This window comes from Patella vulgata, chromosome 2 (assembly GCF_932274485.2).
Source record: "Patella vulgata chromosome 2, xgPatVulg1.2, whole genome shotgun sequence".
In the NCBI taxonomy this organism is placed as follows: domain Eukaryota; kingdom Metazoa; phylum Mollusca; class Gastropoda; family Patellidae; genus Patella; species Patella vulgata.
Genome location: NC_065880.2, coordinates 51,095,869 through 51,115,606, shown reverse-complemented (window position 1 = coordinate 51,115,606; position 19,738 = coordinate 51,095,869). Strand labels below are relative to the sequence as shown.

At 33.3% G+C, this 19,738-nt stretch overlaps 1 protein-coding gene across 8 annotated transcripts in view; it reads right to left on the bottom strand.

Annotated features, from left to right (window-relative positions):
* Positions 1-19,738, bottom strand: part of LOC126810868 (CUGBP Elav-like family member 2) — a 150,105-nt gene that overhangs the window by 24,738 nt on the left and 105,629 nt on the right. For 6 of the 8 annotated variants that reach the window (XM_050536179.2, XM_050536183.2, XM_050536184.2 and 3 more), the window contains 4 exons: positions 16,520-16,692; positions 6,679-6,761; positions 1,064-1,112; positions 135-284 (listed from right to left, as the gene is read on the bottom strand). In XM_050536179.2, coding sequence (XP_050392136.2) covers positions 135-284; positions 1,064-1,112; positions 6,679-6,761; positions 16,520-16,692 — 455 coding nt within the window. The remainder of the gene's footprint in view (positions 1-134; positions 285-1,063; positions 1,113-6,678; positions 6,762-16,519; positions 16,693-19,738) is intronic. The other 2 variants (XM_050536180.2, XM_050536189.2) reach the window with 1 other exon arrangement.

Here is a 19,738-nt window from a genome sequence, read left to right as displayed (position 1 = left end):
AAGACTATGGTCAAAAGATCGCTTCAAGCACAAGTACATTGTCCAGACATTGAAATGAATACCAGATTCCTGAATGTAAGATTTCTGAATAAGTTATTGATAGATCAAACAAATGAATTTTTAATATTAAGTACCTCGACTTTGACCATTTTGGTCTCGTAATACTGTACAATCTTCAATAGAACCAAATGGAGCAAACATCATCCGTACATCATTTTCTGTTAATTTTTTGGCTAGCATGCCTACGAACAGTTTCCGATCTTCAACTGTAGAATGTGAAATGCCTGATACAGGTTATTGAAAATGTTAATGATACATATATGATAATAGTATGAAATAAAATATATATTACACGCTAAAATATGATAATGAATATGAAAATTGTTTAAATATCTTTATCAATTTCACACAGATGTGAAGAATTTCAAAACTAATATAAAACATCTTCAGCTTATTTTCAAAGAGTAAAAAAGAATCAAACAAATACAGAATATTCCTCGAATTGTTCTTTTCTCCTTCAACAGGTCTTAAGGAAATCCATAACTAACTGAATGCAGACACAATGGATTATCGTGTCAATAAATTCATTAAGAGAAACTAGCCTCTTAACTTAATTAAAGTCTGTAGTGTTAGAAAAGTTCATTCAGGAGACTATCTAGTTTCACACCATGATAAAATAAAGTTTAAGAGCAACTAGACTAGACTCAAGTATTAAATCAAATAAATGGGAAAATTGGTTAGTTATTTTCAAGCTACATATATAATCATTAACAGTCAACCAAAAGAATGGTTTCTTCAAGAGGGGAATTGTTTAAATTTCATGTATTTGGAAATTTGAATCTAAGACAAGATTTTTTTCTCAGCATTAAAAAAAGACTGAATAGAATTTTCTTGTAAATAAAACGATTACCTTGTCTATCTAGGTATTTGTGGCGTATAATGGGTGAGGTGTTAAATAAAATAGTCATTGTGTAATGTTGACACCTATAATTATCTCTAAGCTTATGTAAGTAGTGTAATGTTTTACATTTGTTCAGTAAGTTTTGGTCCTATTAGAGCTTACCATTTCGTTTTTCGCTGTCTGCTGGCTTCATCTGTATTGGATGATGCATCTGGAGAGAGAAGAAAAAAAAAACAAACTAAGAACAAATGTTGAACTTTGTTTTTTCATCAAATATTTCAGCAGAGGGTAAAAACAATGACAAATATTGATCATTCCCCTTGTCACGTAAAGATATGTCAATGTGAGACTGTTGTCCAATTTCCCGCCTACTGATTGCACATTATAACAATAAACAACAACACAAATCTCATTGAGAACATCTGAAATAATCTACCTGGCTAATACCATTAGTGTTAAGGTAATCATAATTAAATGTCTGTTTCATGGATAACAGATTTTCCTATGTAATTAAGACAGAGAAACCATGTAATTAAGACAGAGAAACCATGTAATTTAATTGACAGTTGAAGGGAAAAACTGAAGGTTTGTTGTAAAACGATTGTCGAATAAACAAATCTCTTTCGTTTATTTACAATTACTAGTCAAGTAAAACTGGTACGAGAGTTTTGTGTACTCCAGTGTTTGTGTCATACAGTTTCATGCATTGCGCCATTTACTTTGTAGATTTTCATCATTCTTTGGCAATTAAAGCACACAAACAAAACTATTTAAGAAGATTTCCAGTAAGGAACATGTTTGCTATTCGCACAAAAGTGCCATGAGAGTGTGAGATAATTTAATCTGAAGGTATCTTTATCATTTTATTCTCTGAATAATCATTAAAGAAACTTTGTGATAAATAAATTGGAACCCCATCTTCACAAAGATAACAGAACTCTTAAATTTTAATGTTAACAGACTTTTGTGTATTAACACTACAAAAAATATCTTTTTAACTTGAAATACAGTAATATGTATAAATGATTGGCACCTGTCACTCAACTAACATTTATCTTCACCACCTAAATCACTATTAAAAGCATGAAAATAGTCTACAGACACAAATAACAAATATGCTCAACATTTCTATTTGGTTGTCAAGGGTTCATACTTAATATGCAATTGTGCATGTACCATATTTGACAAAATAACTGCTTATTCTCTAATGAGCTCAAATATAATGTTTGTTGGCCAATTCACCATCCTTTAAAACCAATGGAATGAGCTTTAATGTCTAGTCAACACAATACTTTGGTCATTCCGAGACAGATCTATTAATTCAGTATGGTTAATTTCTATGGCTGTGTGTGGAATGCGAGTTAGATGAATTTTCCTGGACGGTTGTAGACAGTTGGAACTCAGTTTTTCATCCTACATGTATTTGAACATCATGATGCACTTTCCTGGTCAGCCTTGTGTGCGCCACACAAACAAGTACGACCATATTAAAGTATATGGACTAGGAACCGACCACGGCGTCATCCCATCCATCTTGGAATTGTGTCCAAAGAACAATTGAATTGGCAGATTTAATTTTTTTTTTTTTTTTTTGAAGAGCGTGGCCCACAATGAGATTGAGTTCCTGGTATGAAAATACCAAAGGTTTATATCAGGCACTATGCAGGGAATGGAGCAAGGGATATTCTAGTTTAAAATCCAGTGATCTAGCCACTAGACCTTCACAATCTATTTTTTTAATAACATAATTCTTATTGGCATGATGATTCAAATGAACAGAGGAATTTAATGTCTAATGTTGTATTCATCTATCAAACATCTACAGATCCAACAACCAGGAACCTCCTATATTTCTGAGAGATTTATCTATATCGTTATTAATATTCAGTTAAATATTGTGGGGAATATATTGAGCTGTATCAACTGAAGATATGCCAACATTTATACTGTAACAACAAGACGATAGATTTACTTACAGTATATTACATCTACTAACATAAAACTGATCTTTTTTCTATTTATAATATTTATATACAAATGCATGTTTACATATCTTTGTAACTTATTGCAAATTTGCAACTACCAGAGGTACACGTCAATGTACCAAACATTTTATCTACTGTAGTTTTTTTAAAATCAATATTTCTGTAGAAATCCCGAATTAAATCAGGAGTTTCAAATTTCTCCAAATATACCGATTACCAGAGCTGGAATAACCTACTGCCAGGCATGTAATACATATTATAATTTAAGATAAAATTAAAGTCTCTGGTTGTCCTTTCATGGATTCGGAATCCCTTGTGAACTACAAATATCAATACACATGGGATCCTGTACAGTCGATTTAAGCAAGCCGTTACCATCAATCAGTTGTGAAAAAAAAAGGTTATTGTCCGTTAAATCCAGCAGTTTTAAAACGAATAAATATAATTATTAAAACACATAAATTATTTTACTAGCATAGTAAAGCGATTAAGTTTCTTCACTTGCAACATCCCGACATTTCAGTAATAGTATTACGAATAATGTGGGTATTAATTTCAAAATGTGGTAACCTAGACCTTTTTGAAGTTTAAGCCAGTTTAGTATTAGGGTAATAGAGCAAGAGCAGAATCACAAGTATTTAGGATCCATAGCATGTGTTACTTTTGTTAGTACATGTACATGTAGGTAAAATCTGGCACTGTCAATTGCATAAAAGTTTTTAATATTTAGAGCAAACCTTGTATCTGCTTAGTTTCATTTCGTGTCCTCGATACCACTAAAGAATTATTGTACACACCAAAATAAAATCATCTCAAACAATACTACTACATTGCTTCAGCAAGATTTTATAATGCTAAAATAATTGACTTCCAACCATGACATCATTGACTGAGGTATGATTATGAATTAGAATCACCAATACCATTAAAAATGCCAGGAATCACAGTGTGGATTTTGTGCCTTCATGAACCATGAAAATATCTTTTGTTCATATATATTAAAAATTATGCAGAGAATAAAAGAAATAAGTTCAAAACGTCTTTGCACGTTTTAGAAAATATATTTTAATCAAAAAGTTATAAATCATGTCAAAAATATATTTTAATCAAAAAGTTATAAATCATGTCAAAAATATATTTTAATCAAAAAGTTATAAATCATGTCAAAAGAATTAACTGAAAAAGCGTTTGTATGATTTACAGTAACTTTTATTTTTAGAAACGTAACTTTTTCCATATAGTTACAACCAGAAATATTTTGACAAATATTTACAGAATCGGAATGAAGAATTTTTTTTTCATTTTGGCAGTACTTTTTGGCAGTTCTAGCAAACTCTTCAAATGTGGTTTAACAGTTTATTATATACCCCCTTCTATATACATGTAATCTCAGTAACATGTTATAACTATATAAATGTAAACAGAAAGTAAGAGACTAGTAAGAAACCTAATAGATTTCTATGTTTCCATCAATCAGACTAAAAGCTATTTATATAACTGTAAAACCACACCTGAATCATCTCTTCTCTTTCTTTCATCTGCACAGATAAATTAGAAATGTTGTGGAGTTAAAAAGCTTATCAACACTCCACCCTATCTTTTAACTTTTTCACCTTTATTTCCTTCATTTATTATCATCTTATTATTCTAGCAATAACATTCTAAAGCTGCTTCTTGTTTTTTCAACCAATTCATAAAACTAATCTGGCATTTTAGACAGATGTGGACTTGGGACGTAAAAGTCTTCACAGAGCAGTAGTAGCATTAATTACAAAAATACAAAATAAATAAACATATTATGTTTATATAAACATATTATGTTTATTTTTTGAAATTCTGTTTTTGGAATGTAATCAATGTATTCTATCTGTACAAAGTCACAGTAATATTCGCATACTTCTGATGCCTTGACTGCATTAGCCGACTTTGTTGTACATTTAGTCTATATTGCTCCTGCACAAATGGTCAATGCTTTGAATACAATGAGTAATTGTCTGGACTAAAAAATAAATGTGCAATGTACATTGTCAAATATACAACTGTGTATGCCTTATGGCTATTTAGTGGAAAAATGACCCTCAAATTGAATCTGAAGTATGCAAAATGCATTGTTATCTGTTTGACTGAGACAGTATTTTATATTGAAAATGTTAACAGCAAGCCAGAGAGACTCCATATAACTATAACACAGATACTATTATTTTCAAACAGACATTTTAAAGGCATTTTAAATATATTGATACAAAAGGGTACATAATTAAAAGTTTGATTTGTAGCCATAATTGACCTGGTGTATTAATTTAAAACAAAGACTGTGATTGGTGCAATTCATTGGTTCACCAAACATAGTTAGCAACTCAAGCAACTTAGCAGGTAGTAGTGTGACATGGTGAAGACAGAAGATCTGGTTTTAAATATAACTACGTTATATGTACATATCCTGCTGTTGGCTGCTAGTAATTTAATACAATCACAACATCATCATTTTTAACTGGCAATAACCAAGGAGATGATATGAGAAACAACACAAAAACTATCTGACATTGTACATAATAGTCAGTATTAATAGTTAATGCCCACAAGGTAGTGAACCTTGAGGATATAGTTTTAAAAAACAGTTTGTGAAAGATAAAACTAACCTAGGGACTACACTATGCAACAATTAACTGTCGTAACTATGCAACCAGCAAACAAGAAAGGAAGTGCTTGCCAGACATTACAAAATCTTCAATGCCAATAGCCCTAACTTGGTCCGATTCACCACGTTCAAATATCAATAACCACTGGTTAATAATTGTTACCGATCGTGATCAGAAAGAAAACCACATGGTTTAATATTAGCTAAATATCGGCTAACTAAAATGATACGTTAAATGTATAAAGCACAGAACCACTGGAGAAAAAGATGTGTTTGCACAAAATGATTTCCAGTCTAAATTCAAGCGAATGACATGTTTGAGACATTAATTGAATCTCCCAGCTCGATGCTAGCAATTCTCTAATACACCCTTAATATTGCACGAACAACCTCTCAACCATTCCAATGAGACCTCAAATAGAATTCAATTACAGAAAATGATCACAGTCATAGTCTGCCTCTGTTTTCAGTCACAGATAATTCCTGTAATTATTGGAATTGAATTTCAAATAATTCCTATCAAAAGTGTTATATACATGTATCTCATGTGTTCATAGTTGAGTTCATTTACATTTACCTAGTAATAACAGGTTACTGTCCACTGATTGTAAATGGCATCTTTATAAAATTACAATGCATTACATCTTGTAATAGTCTGTATACATGAACTATATAATCAGCAACATATTCAGAGAATAAACAACTTACAACATTTCTTATGCAGAAAAGTCTTCCTCATATTCAAATAGATAGAAATCTGTGTTCAGTACAAGATAGTGGACATCCTAAATTATTACTGGTACTCATTGATTTTACACATTTACATTTATTTCAATCATATGCTTGTTACGCAATGAATTTCTAACAATACATGTACAAATTTTGCTTATTACCCAACCGATCTCATTCCTTTTGCATTTTACTCTGATTTATAGTCTCTTCCAGTAACAGGGAATCAACTCTTGAAATGTCGACTGAGATAATACTTCCTACCTCAAAAAAGGACTTTTAGTACAAAGTAATAAACTAATTGCATAAACCACCAGTTTTCTGATCAAATTTTACAGTATTGAATGATAGGTTACACAAATGAGAAATAATTCACATATAATTTTGAAATATCGCTTATAAAATATTTATAAATCACCACTTACCCCTGGCATAGTTTTAATATTGTGTAAGGCATTCTGAGCATCAAGTGCTGCTTTTCTACTGTAAAACGTCACAAAACAACAACCTTAAACAAAAATAAAAGTAATGGCATCACAATAACAGTATGTACAGAAATGTTGGAAGAAATTCTATCTTTCTTTTTACAGTACTCTCATAACTGAATTGTCCAAGATTTGTGTTCCTTAAACCAACCCAAACTGCCTGAATCATGTGTGTAACTGAGAGCCCGACCTCCAACTGGAACTAGTAAATATTCCAATATATGAAACAATATGGAGAGCTACTCACATAACTCAGACGGTTTGAGGTGGTCATGGAAACTGTATTTTCAGACAGTTTCAGGATGTCAAGGGATTCCTGTATGAAACATACTGTTTCTAATTTCTTTCTTTCAGGAACCAGAGTATTCAATATCTATATATCTCCAAGTGCTGAAATGCAATCCGTCACCTACTTATGAGAATTCATCTTTATTCACAATTCTAGGTCTCAATTTCCTTATTGTAGGGTGAAATTAGGTTTGGTGTATAATTCGGAGAACATTTATGAGTTTTGACATGCATCCATGAATAGAATAGCAGACCTAAATCTTCAAAAGAGAGTAAAAATTTCTATTGATTTCCACATTTCTATATTGAGATTTGTTACTTTTTATTAAACTGTTTGTGCATAACAAGACTAACAACTTACTGATCAGCAGAGTAGTTGGCTTTCAGTTACATGTAAACATTTGTAAATCCAGAATCGCTGCCATATCGAATATGTTCAAATTATAGCCGCTGATTGTTTGATTTGGTTCAAATTTAAAATTGCAGATTTCATAGATTCTATATGTAGATTTGTTTAGTGGGATGATAATTTGTCTCCTTTGATAGGATAAAGCCAGTGTTGATCTCATAACCAATTTTGTATTACATGTACATGTAGCATGTCGACACAGTCAACAGATTATATTAAATTACTAAATAAAGAAGGATTCTGTTCAATCTTTCGAAAAAAAATTCTATTTAATCAGACAGAATTTGTACCACCACTAATTGAAATAACACATCAATAATTTAATTGGACAGGTTTAACATCTTTAAAGTGATAAAACACATCTTTAAAGTAACAGTGTGTGAAATTCCTTTTTTTATTGTGGAAAATGTCAAATTTATTCCACGTTAATATGTACAGTAAATTAAGAAATCAATATATACTCTTCAAAAAAAGTAGGGGATATTGAAATGCAAATACCTATGCAGGTTGTGATATGATAAATAGTCATGGACACTTGACATGCTTTGAGGGTATGTTCACAGATGAAGAACTTATCGCCCCAATAGAACCACTGAGCTGCACATGCGACACGCAATAGCGCCATACACGTGGGAGGGGTTCATTGTCAAATTTGACACTTCAAGGAAGGGTTGATGAAAACTGTCGCTTGCTGGTTTATCCTATCCATGTTTGCTTTCCTATCGGTTCTTAGATAAGATTTACTGTTTAGCGTATCTTTGCTTTAGTGTGTTACGTTTAATTTGATTGGGAGACCTGTTCATCAACATCAACCGACAACACTGTAAGAATTGGCCGTGGCACTGCAAGAGGAGTGGGTCAGATTGCCCCAAATCGTCATTGGAGGGTTGATTAGGAGCATGCCATGACGAATTGCTGAATGTCTGCGGATTGGTGGAGCAATTGCTCATTATTAAGACAAAAATCATAACCGTCCATTTTCACTTTTGACAGTGTATCTCTTTGCGAGTGAAATAGGGCTGTCAGATAAGCCGCCCATATGAACTGTTTATGTTCATCATGAATAGGCAATTGGCCTGTTATTAACATACACTGGTTACCTCTAATAAAGATAGGTTGCCAGGCAACGAAACATACGCCCACAGCAGCTAAATCGTCCGGGCAGTCAACAAGAGTTGTCGCATATTTTTACTTTTTTTGGTAATGAAACATTTATAATACACTAAAATCTGATTAAGAGCAACAACTGAGAAAACCATTCGAATTTGTTTGGTCTTTATAAAGTTCTGCCCCATGCTAACGTTTTGTATACAAAACTTTTAATATCATGGATTTAGCTGTTCCAAGTCATAAAAATTCATTGAAAATCAATATACTTGTTCCTCTCAAGATCTTAAACTCTGTGTATCAATCTGAAGTCAATCGGATGATAACTTTAGCCTTTAGAGCGTCACAAGATTTTGCAAAGTGATCAAGGGCCATAACTTTGGCAGTAATTATCGGAAATCGTTGAAAATCAATAGGATTCTTCATCTCATGATCCTAAACACTGTGTATAATTTTAAGGTCCATCGGATATTAACTTTGGCCTCTAGAGCGTCCACAAGATTTTTCAAAGTGATTAAGGGCCATAACTCTGGCAGTAATTATCGAAAATCGGTGAAAATCAATAGGCGTCTTCATCTCATGACCTTAAACACTGTGTATATATTTGAAGTCAATCAGATATTAACTTTGGCCTATAGAGCGTCCACAAGATTTTTCAAAGTGATCAAGGGCCATAACTCTGGCATTAATTATCGTAAATCGCTGATAATCAATAGGATTCTTCGTCTCATGACCTTAAACACTGTGTATAAATTTAAAGTCAATCGGATATTAACTTTGGCCTCTAGAGCTTCCACAAGATTTTTCAAAGTGATCAAGGACCATTACTCTGGCAGTAATTATCGGAAATTGCTAAAAATCAATAGGCTTCTTCGTCTCTTTACCTTAAACACTGTGTATGAATTTAAAGTCAATCGGATATTAACTTTGGCCTCTAGCGCGTCCACAAGATTTTTTGAAGTGATCAAGGGCCATAACTCTGGTAGTAATGATCGGAAATCGCTAAAAATCAATAGGCTTCTTCGTCTCATGACCTTAAACACTGTGTATAAATTTAAGATCAATCGGATATTAACTTTGGTCTTTAGAGCGTCCACAAGATTTTTTGAAGTGATCAAGGGCCATAACTCTGGCAGTAATTATCGGAAATCGCTGAAAATCAATAGGCTTCTTCGTCTCATGACCTCAAACACTGTGTATAAATTTAAAGTCAATCGGATATAAACTTTAGTCTCTAGAGCGCCCACAAGATTTTTTGAAGTGATCAAGGGCCATAACTCTGGCAGTAATTATCGGAAATTGCTAAAAATCAATAAGATTCTTCGCCTCATGACCTTAAACACTGTGTATGAATTTAAAGTCAATCTGATATTAACTTTGGCCTCTAGAGCGTCCACAAGATTTTTTGAAGTGATCAAGGGCCATAACTCTGGTAGTAATTATCGGAAATCGCTGAAAATCAATAGGCTTCTTCGTCTCATGACCTTAAACACTGTGTATAAATTTAAAGTCAATCGGATAGTAACTTTAGCCTCTAGAGCGTCCACAAGCAATTGTGGACGCCGGACGGACAGACGGACGGGGCGACGACAATATACGACCACATTTAAATGTGGGCATATAAAAATAGCAGTGCATTTCCGCAGTTTTGTATTGTTTCTGAATATCCCCTACTTTTTTTGAAGAGTATATATATATATTTATATATATATATATATATATATATCAATGCTAGATCATCTCCAGACTTGCATTCAATCGGATTCAAACAGCACCAGGGAACCTGGCATTACAAATGGAATTTATATTCTGAAAGGAAAATCGCGGAAAAGTCCATTTTTCCAAAAACCTATAAATGAGATCATAAATCAATATGCTTATTATCAAGGTTTTATTTTCCTAGAATAGTGTCGTTGACAAATTCTGTCAGGAAAAAGAAGCGAAAAGAGAAAAATAGGACAAGTGTACAATTTACATGTACAGAGGGGGTAGTCTTGATTGATAAAATTTCACGTCTATTTTGGGACTTATATCCATATCAGAGATTTAACTTTAACAATAATGTAGTTTGCAAGGGATTCCTTCCTATATGGGTCAAAGACTTTAACCAGATGTCGGATGCCTGTGCAGCATACATGCATGTACATGTACATACAAGTATGGATGATAGGTAAACAAGAGGATTATATTGATAACTCTTCAAATGGGAGTTTTAATTAATTTTTTTTAAAAATAATATGTACATGACTGTGTGAATTATAGTAGTGTCAACATATTAAATATGAATAAATAGTAATATGACTCTATAGAAGTAACCGCAGCTGGATCCAGTCTGCTTACTTTAATTTATATAGTTCAAATAAATCAATTGTTTGTACATGTTCATGTAGGTCAAACATAATGTACAACAATGTACATGCAATGAAGAACAGGATTTGACATGAATAAAATGCTGTGATTTATAGTTATTACTATACATAATCTAAATATAAACTTCAACTAGGTTTTATTAAGTCATTTACAACATACTTACATAAAACAAAAACAAGATTTATTATCTTGTATTCTTAATATTTAACACCTTTATTAAGATATCGAGACTAACTAAAAGTAAGTAAATTCATGTTCTCCACATTAAGACATCTGTCCAATCAAGACAGTGCTTTTATCAGTTGTTGTCATGGTAAAGAGACTATACTTCATTTGTAAAACATGTATTAAGTAGAGAAGCATTACTGCTAATCAATGCTTTATCTTGTCTTTTTGTAATACCCTGCAGGCTTCATTATTAGATAGATCATTTTCTTCTTATACAATGTCAAATGCACATCTTCAAGTTTACTTTTATAATTATCATGAATAATAAATGTTTGCTAATATTCTTATCATTCATATCTTTGACCAATTGTTTTATTCAAATATTTCTGCTGGTTTTATTAGATATATTTACACTGCTAAGATTTGTTAACAGCATATCAACATTCTGAACAAGTTTTATTAATCATCAATTAAATCAAGAGATGAGAACAATTTTTTTTATTCCTATCCCATTTTGATTTTATTACTGACAGTATTGTATCAAAGCTATGCCAATTATAATCACTTTTTCAAGCACTAAAAAAATTATTTTTATCTCTAATGACACAAATTATTTTTTTTTATATAGACCTAAGATGTCTATTAAGCCAATAAGTAAAATAGCAAAACTATTTCTGTCTGACAATGGCAGCCATTTGAAGGTACATGTACATGACAGATCTTTTAAATCTGTTTACCTGAAACTCAATTTTCTGTTGTCTATATTCTTGGTAATTTTTTTATATTCACTCACGTATACAGTAGTGTAATTACCCCTCAAGGATTACATGTACATCTTCAAAGATCTACATACTCAACTTAAAATTTCTGAATAATATTAAAGCCATCAATTCACAAGGACTTAATTAGAATAACCAGCGGTTGCCGGACAAGACACCCCCAAATTTTGCAAGAAATGGCTAGAGAACAAGCTAAAAAAAACAAACATGATTTTACGTACAATTAGGGGCCATAATCCAGGAAGTTACATCGGATATGCGCGATTATCAAAATGAACCAACATCTGTGTGATACATGTATAACCATGAATTTAAAGCTTCATCCAAATCGGATCAAAACTGTGGCCTCTAGCAAGTCGAACTCAACCATCATTAGGGTGTAACGGTGATACATGTATATTCAAACGCTTTTTTTTTTAAATCGGATAAAAATTGTGACTTAAACATGGTTTTTCGTTCAATCAAGGGTCATAATTCAGGAAAGTTACAATCTGATATGCGCAATTATATTGAAAGGAACCAAGATCTTTGAGTAATAAACATGTATCTGAAGGTTCATCAAAATAGAATCAAATTTGTGACCTCTAGAGGATCTACAACCTTGATATACCATATTTTTTACACTATTTGCTTACGAGCAGCTGCCATTTTGTCCAGCAGTTCTTTTGGTTATAAACATGCATTTCAACTTCCATCAAAATCAGATGAAAATTGTGATCTCTAGAGTGTCCACAAGCTAAAAACATGATTTTTCGTACAATCAGGGGTCATAATCCATGAAATTATGGTCTGATACATGCCAATATCAAAACGAATTGAGATCTTTGGGAGAGATAGACCTATATTTCAAGTTTCATCAAAATCGGATAAAAATTGTGACCTGAAGAGTGTCCACAAACAAATTGTTGACGGACAGACATGAAAATGTGGGTGTATAAAAAGGTGTTGTGATTACTGGAAGATAGGAATACTGTACATCAATAGATCATGTTTATCTAATTTAGCAAATCAGATGCCAGAGAAAATGGGATGTTGTGCATACATGTACTTTTTTTAATGTTATACCTTTCAATGTCAATGTGTTTGTCATGACAATGTAGTTGTCTTATCAGTTTCCAATGATACTGTAGTGTGGTGTTCGTATACTGCACTTACATGTATTATTTGATTCATCAGAAATTTCATAAACCAGATTAAAGTAGCCAAGTCATCCAGTCTCTGACATTGAAAACATGCATTATTTGTCAATTTAAATCAACATTGATGCTGTGATCAGGGCACAAACTGTTCATATTTTTTTTACCGCCAACTGCCATAAAAGTGTGACAACATGTAACAATTTTTTTCTCCGGTAGGCTTATAATAAAACAATTACCGGCATACAACAACTTAAAAAACCCATCTTTATATAATATACTATTCAAAAAAAGTAGGGGATATTTGATTTTTAAGTGTTATTAAAGTCACCTAATGAAACTGACGAAGAAACAAATGACAAAATGAAATGAAGTTCACATTCATCGATTTATTCCAAATGATCGTTAGACTAAGTAAGGCACAGACTGACCATTATAAGGGTAAAATGATACCCGGGGTCAAACAGCAAAGTTACCACAGCATCACAACCAAGTCAGTAACGGGTAAATCCTCCTCTGTTTGCCAAACAAGCATTGGTCCGACGTGGCATACTCCTAATGAGACGTCTAAGGTCATTTTGGTCCAGATTGTCCCATTCCTGTTGCAACGCAGCAGCAAGTTCTTGGACATTGGCAGGACGTTGTTGACGTTGACGTAACCTCTGTCCAAGCATGTCCCAGACATGCTCGATGGGGGAGAGGTCGGGACTCAGTGCTGGCCAAGGTAATGTGGTGATGTTCTGTTGTTGGAGGTAACCTGTAACGATCCTGGCCCTGTGACATCTTGCGTTGTCATCCTGGAAGATGAAACGGCGGCCATGACGTCGTGCGAACGGCACAACATGGACTGCCAAGATGTTGTCCCGGTAGTACTGGCCTGTAACACGCCCTGCAACAACATGTAAAGCCGTTCTTCCAGCAACAGTGATGCCTCCCCACACCATAACAGAACCACCCCCAAATCGATCATGTCTGATGACGTTAACGTCTTGGAAGCGCTCGTTTCGACCACGCCACACCCTCCTACGTCTGTCCAAAAAATCAACAGTGAACCTTGACTCATCTGAAAACATCACATTGCTCCAGCGTCGATTATCCCAGTGTTGACGATCCCTACACCAACGACGTCTTGCCTGAATGTGATGATCTCTCAAACAAGGGATCACGCGAGGATGTCGGGCGCGAAGGTGACCCCTATGCAGTCGATTCCGAATCGTCTGGCCACTCACTCTCACACCAGTGTCTGTTTGAAGACGAGCGCTGATCTGATTTGCTGTGATGACACGATTTCTCAAGGCCAAGGTACGGATAAATCGATCCTGGGCTTGAGTTGTCGCCCTTGGTCGACCTGAGCGTGGTCTGTCCTGTACAGATTGTGTATCATGGTATCTGGACCATAGCCTGCTTATGACAGACTGAGAAACATTCATCGTCCGCGCCACAACCGCCTGTGTTGTGCCGATCTGTAGCATGCCAAGGGCACGTAACCTTTCATTTTGGGTAAGCCGACGCATATCAAAATTTGTTTTCTGGTCACTAAAACAATTAAACTGATGTTTCCACCCTGGAATTCAATGCCACAATGACTGTAACATTCAAAGTCAGAGTCGTGCAAATCTTGGGTTGGACCCCCATGATGATCCCAAGCATCACCTGCATTCCATGCGGTAGCTATTGGTGCGTTTGGGCGTCACATGTAACTGGAAATGTTTCTTCTGTTAGGTTCTATAGTGACTTTTTTCGTAGTCATTTGCATATTTTAGTATTATGCCCCCAAAATCAAATATCCCCTACTTTTTTTGAATAGTATACATTAGCTCAGTTTTGAGATGATTTACTAAGATTTAATAAGATCAGATTTTATTTGTGGTGACTTTAGTATATTTGCACACCATATTACACAATATGTTTTCAGTATTTACACGTCAAATCTCATCCAAGGATTGTGAATTTTCTATAAATTTATGTTTTGTGTTCACAATAGACCTATTGTTACTTTCATACGGTAAAGATATCAGAATCTGAATCCCTGATAGAATGATATAAATTTCATTTTCGATTTTAATTGTAAGAGATGCTTACAATTTATACACTTTGATCACTTTAGAGCATATTGGCACCGGTAATGTGAATCAAATGGCGGACTGTTTTATCACTCAAGAATCGTTGCTATTTCACTCGTTCTTATGTTTCCGACCAATGGTTATAACATAATATGAAATAATAGTATCTGACTAGGCACGCTTGTATATTTTACATGCCGTATGAAGCCACAGTTCAACTATCAAAATATTTAATTCTCTTCGAAAAGAATTAACAGCAATTTTGAATATTTCCATTTTTTTTTAAAGACAAAACAAAACATTAGTTAATCACCGCTTGGATTAATCATTAGGAGGAGTAAGTATATACACTGTATATCATTGAAAATTATCAATCAACTAATCATGAAATGAAATAAAATAGGGTTTAACGTCCTACTGTTCTGATCCGACTGGGCTAATGAAGAAAGGCATACGCCATACAGTGTGCTATGACTCTATGAGGGAAATTTTGCCCAGGCAACGGCACTATGGCCTACTCTTATATTGAATTCCAATTGCCAGGGGATCTTTTACGTGCACGCCAATGTATACCAGTTGTTATTTTTCCGCCAGTTCCCCAAAAGAATCGCCAATAATAATCCAAAACTCTGTCTTTAAAATTAAATTTTAATCGTCACTTTCATATTTTTATCACAAATTGCGACTTTGGCGGCAGACAGCTGAGCCCAGGGCCCTTTTCACGAAAACTTAAACTAAGTTACAACCGAAATTTTAAGAAATACGGCAACTTATTTTTATCACAAATTGCGACTTTGGCGGCAGACAGCTGAGCCCAGGGCCCTTATTCACGAAAACTTAAACTAAGTTACAACCGAAATTTTAAGAAATACGGCAACATCATTGGATATATGCAAATTAATTTTACTGGTCGGCCAATCGAATTGCAGTATTTCCTAAAATTTCGATTGTATCTTAGTTTAAGTTTTCGTGAATAAGGGCCCTGGTTATGATCTTACCGGAAGAAGATGGGCTTCTAATATCCAATATTTAAGACAAAATAAACATTTTATTGGTACACGAATCATGTACCAGAATGTAACAAAGTACTCGACCAAAGGGGCTAGACATATATATATTCCACAAGTCATGTCAAACAGTGGCACCATTTTCTTATCTGGAGTGCATGCACAATAAATACTACCAGTGTAGACTAAAAAAAACAGATGCTAGAGATTTGATTGAGACTTCCGAGTATTTCGCCGAACATAATCTATTTGAAATTAGAGTAAAACCGAAAACGATTGAATGTAAATACATTCACGTGAGTTGCGACCCATTTGAGTCAATTTATAGGTCTCAAATATTAGCAAATTATATCCTGACTCCTGTCAATCAAATATTTCTATAATTAGCAATTGAATGAGTTTGTAAAATAATAAAGTTGATGTGTAATAATTATACACTTCAAACAAGACTTACCTTTACTTTGACCAGTAACTTTATCCCTTAAAACATTTAGTTGAAAAACTGGACCAAATTCCTCACACATTTTCCTTAAGTCATTCTCATCCATACCACGTGGAATTTGTCCAATGAACATTTTAATAGCATCAGGGTCTGGTTCATTTTTCTGTGGTTGGGAATTCATGGTTCTGAAAATACAGAAGTAACAACATGATTACTGATCTATGTACACATGTCAATCTTTATTAAGAATTTAAGCAAAACATCACAAGTAATTATTAGTTCACATAACAATTGATGTTCAGTTTGTCATGGAGAGATGACAATTTAAGTTTTCCTTTGTAAAATACTGGTAAACTGTTTGCAAGACAAACCAACCGTATTTACTACATGTACCTACATGAATCGAGTACAATGAGGAATCAGTACATGTAGGTTTTCTTCCTAATTGAAATATTAAGAAAAAGACATCTCCCCACATAAAATAAGAGCCAGATTAATAGCAAATGTCACCATTTGTATCTTCTATATGTCAACTGTACCATATGTAGGATGCTACATGTGATGATTACCTATACAGAAATCCAGCATATACAGGACCTATTTTATAAGAATTGTACAATGGCCACAGCAAAAATTCAAGCATTTAGTAAGAAAAATATTTCTGAAAATGTAAAACTTTCTAAAAAAAAAAATGTCCAAAATATACTCTGTTACTTATAACATCAAAACAGCATATGAAGCCAAAATCAATGAAAGCAAATAGGCAAAGTCATCTTATTTTCAATTAAACTACTTCTGTTTGCTTGTTTCTTCTACATGGTATTATTGTATTAACTTTATAGTTAGGTTTTAGAATGTGAATATGTTTGTCAATACTGAGAGTAGAAAACAAGAATGGAAGGTATTATTTTTGGCAACTTAGGTAGGCTTGGCAGATAATTAAGGGGTGGTTGAAAGTTAAACAGTCCTGTCTAAAATAAATATGACATTCTTAAACTGCAGCCTCAAATAACCTTGTGCTGTCAGGACCTTTTTGTCAAGTTCTACATTCTGAACACTTTCCTCGTTAGCTCTCAAAAGATAACAATAAGAGGGGAATGTGGATATCTTATCTATGTGTTGTTAGAAAATGTAGTTAAATCTGGAAGAATTCTATCAGGATCTTGTTCATTCTCTGACACTGGTACTTTAGAAACTGATCCCTCGATTTAAACAACAATACCTTTTTTCAATAGTCAAACAAACAATACATTGTAATCATCTAACTACCAATATGTATATATTCTTCCTGATGAACTATCTTATCAGTAGTCAAGTTATATAAATTTAGCAAGAAAAAAAAAATGTGAGAAAAATAACAGAATTCAACAGTTGCGAGGAATTATTCTAATTTTGTCACACTATTATTAAAGTTGTACTATACACATAATGTTTACTATACATTAATACTTGGAGACATACTGTGTAACATGTTTCACATCACACACACCTCATGGTTAATGAATATTTTCAGAATTTGCAATGGAATGATGGTGTTTTGTCAACACTTGAATGACATTTTAAGAATAATAACATTTGAATTATTTGTCTATGGTTACATGTATGTACTGGTACATGTATACTAGCTTAGGAAACTTCTATTTGGACAGAGGCATTTCTTTTAAAATTTTAATTTTATGCAACAGCGTTAACTTAACATGAAAATGTTTACACTACTAACTACAGTGTACATGTACATGTCAATCTGTGTGTATGTTTGACTTTAATACATGGTTTAAACTGTCTGGCAATGGCACTGAAATAGACTGGCTGAAACACAACACTAACAAGCATCAGTCAATTTGAAAAGACAAATAATATACATTTACTATTTTACCCAAACTGTAAATGGCATTGTCTACTCTTTACCCAATGCAAGATATTGTTCTACGTGTAAGCTACATGTACATATTACAATTTGTACTGGAATACATTGTAATCCTGCATTTAGAAACATATGTAAATAAGATTCTTTTAAATAAATGTGATTTGAATTCCGAAAAATACATGTAACCCCCTTAGACTAAAACGGTATAAAACAATTGTGATCAGATAATAACAAAATCAATGAAGAAGAGAGACAAATCAATTAAATGGAAATTATACATGTACAGTTGAGCAGAATGGTTCATGGTTTGTTATATAGATGTATGTGGGTTAATGTGGGTATTATATCAATCAAATAACAAACACATGCAATTACAATTTACAAAGCACAATGCGGCTTTGTTTTCCTGGCAAGCTTCAAACCATAAATACATGTCCACTGGCATACTGTAGTAAAAGAAGAGCACTTGCTCTGACATTTGAGAAAAACAAGATAATTACAGTACTACACAGATACAAAAATAGACCAGGGCTTGGTAGATGTAATCTTTACAATAGAATCTTTGAAAAAAAGATGTTGAAGATGAAAATGGGTAGCTACAAATGTATTCAGATAAGCTTATTAATCAGATATTTTATGAACCGATTTTACTAGTGGATCTGGTCTCCACACAAACAATGAAACCAAATGTTTTGTTTATTTATAGAAGTTAAAATCATGTTTAAACATAAGTATGATATAACATAACACTGATATACTGGTCTTTTCTGGTATGCAATGGCAGCATTAGGATAGTCCAGTGCCCGACTGCCAGTGAAATACACAATTGAAGTTGATACTACATGGATAGGGAACATGTGAACAGAAATATTATATATTAGCATTGATCAGAGCGGGGAGAATTGGTCATGATATGGCTATTCTAGACTGGAAAGTAATAGGGGGTGAGGTGAGAGAGAGAGAGAGCACATGTCACTGTACATTACACTTAAAGCTTATGGGTCAATAAATGCATGTGTAACCAAACATAATAAACAAATTTATCACATTGCATGTTTAAATCATATTCCAATTATTTTCAGTTCTGTAATAAATTCCTCGGGTTACCAAAACATTACCATATAATTATGCAATTAAATAGTTATCTCAGTTTTAATAATTTATTAATGCAAAATGATTTTTTGATACTCATGAGATATTCACACCGAAATGATTTTGTTATTCAACAAAAACTGGAAATGAACTAATTCATGAGTAAATAATTTGAAAGAAGTACTGACTGACCAACATCAGCATTTCTAAAAGATACAAATAAATTAGGGAATCAAGACAATCGCTGTATTACAATTTATCTACAACAATAC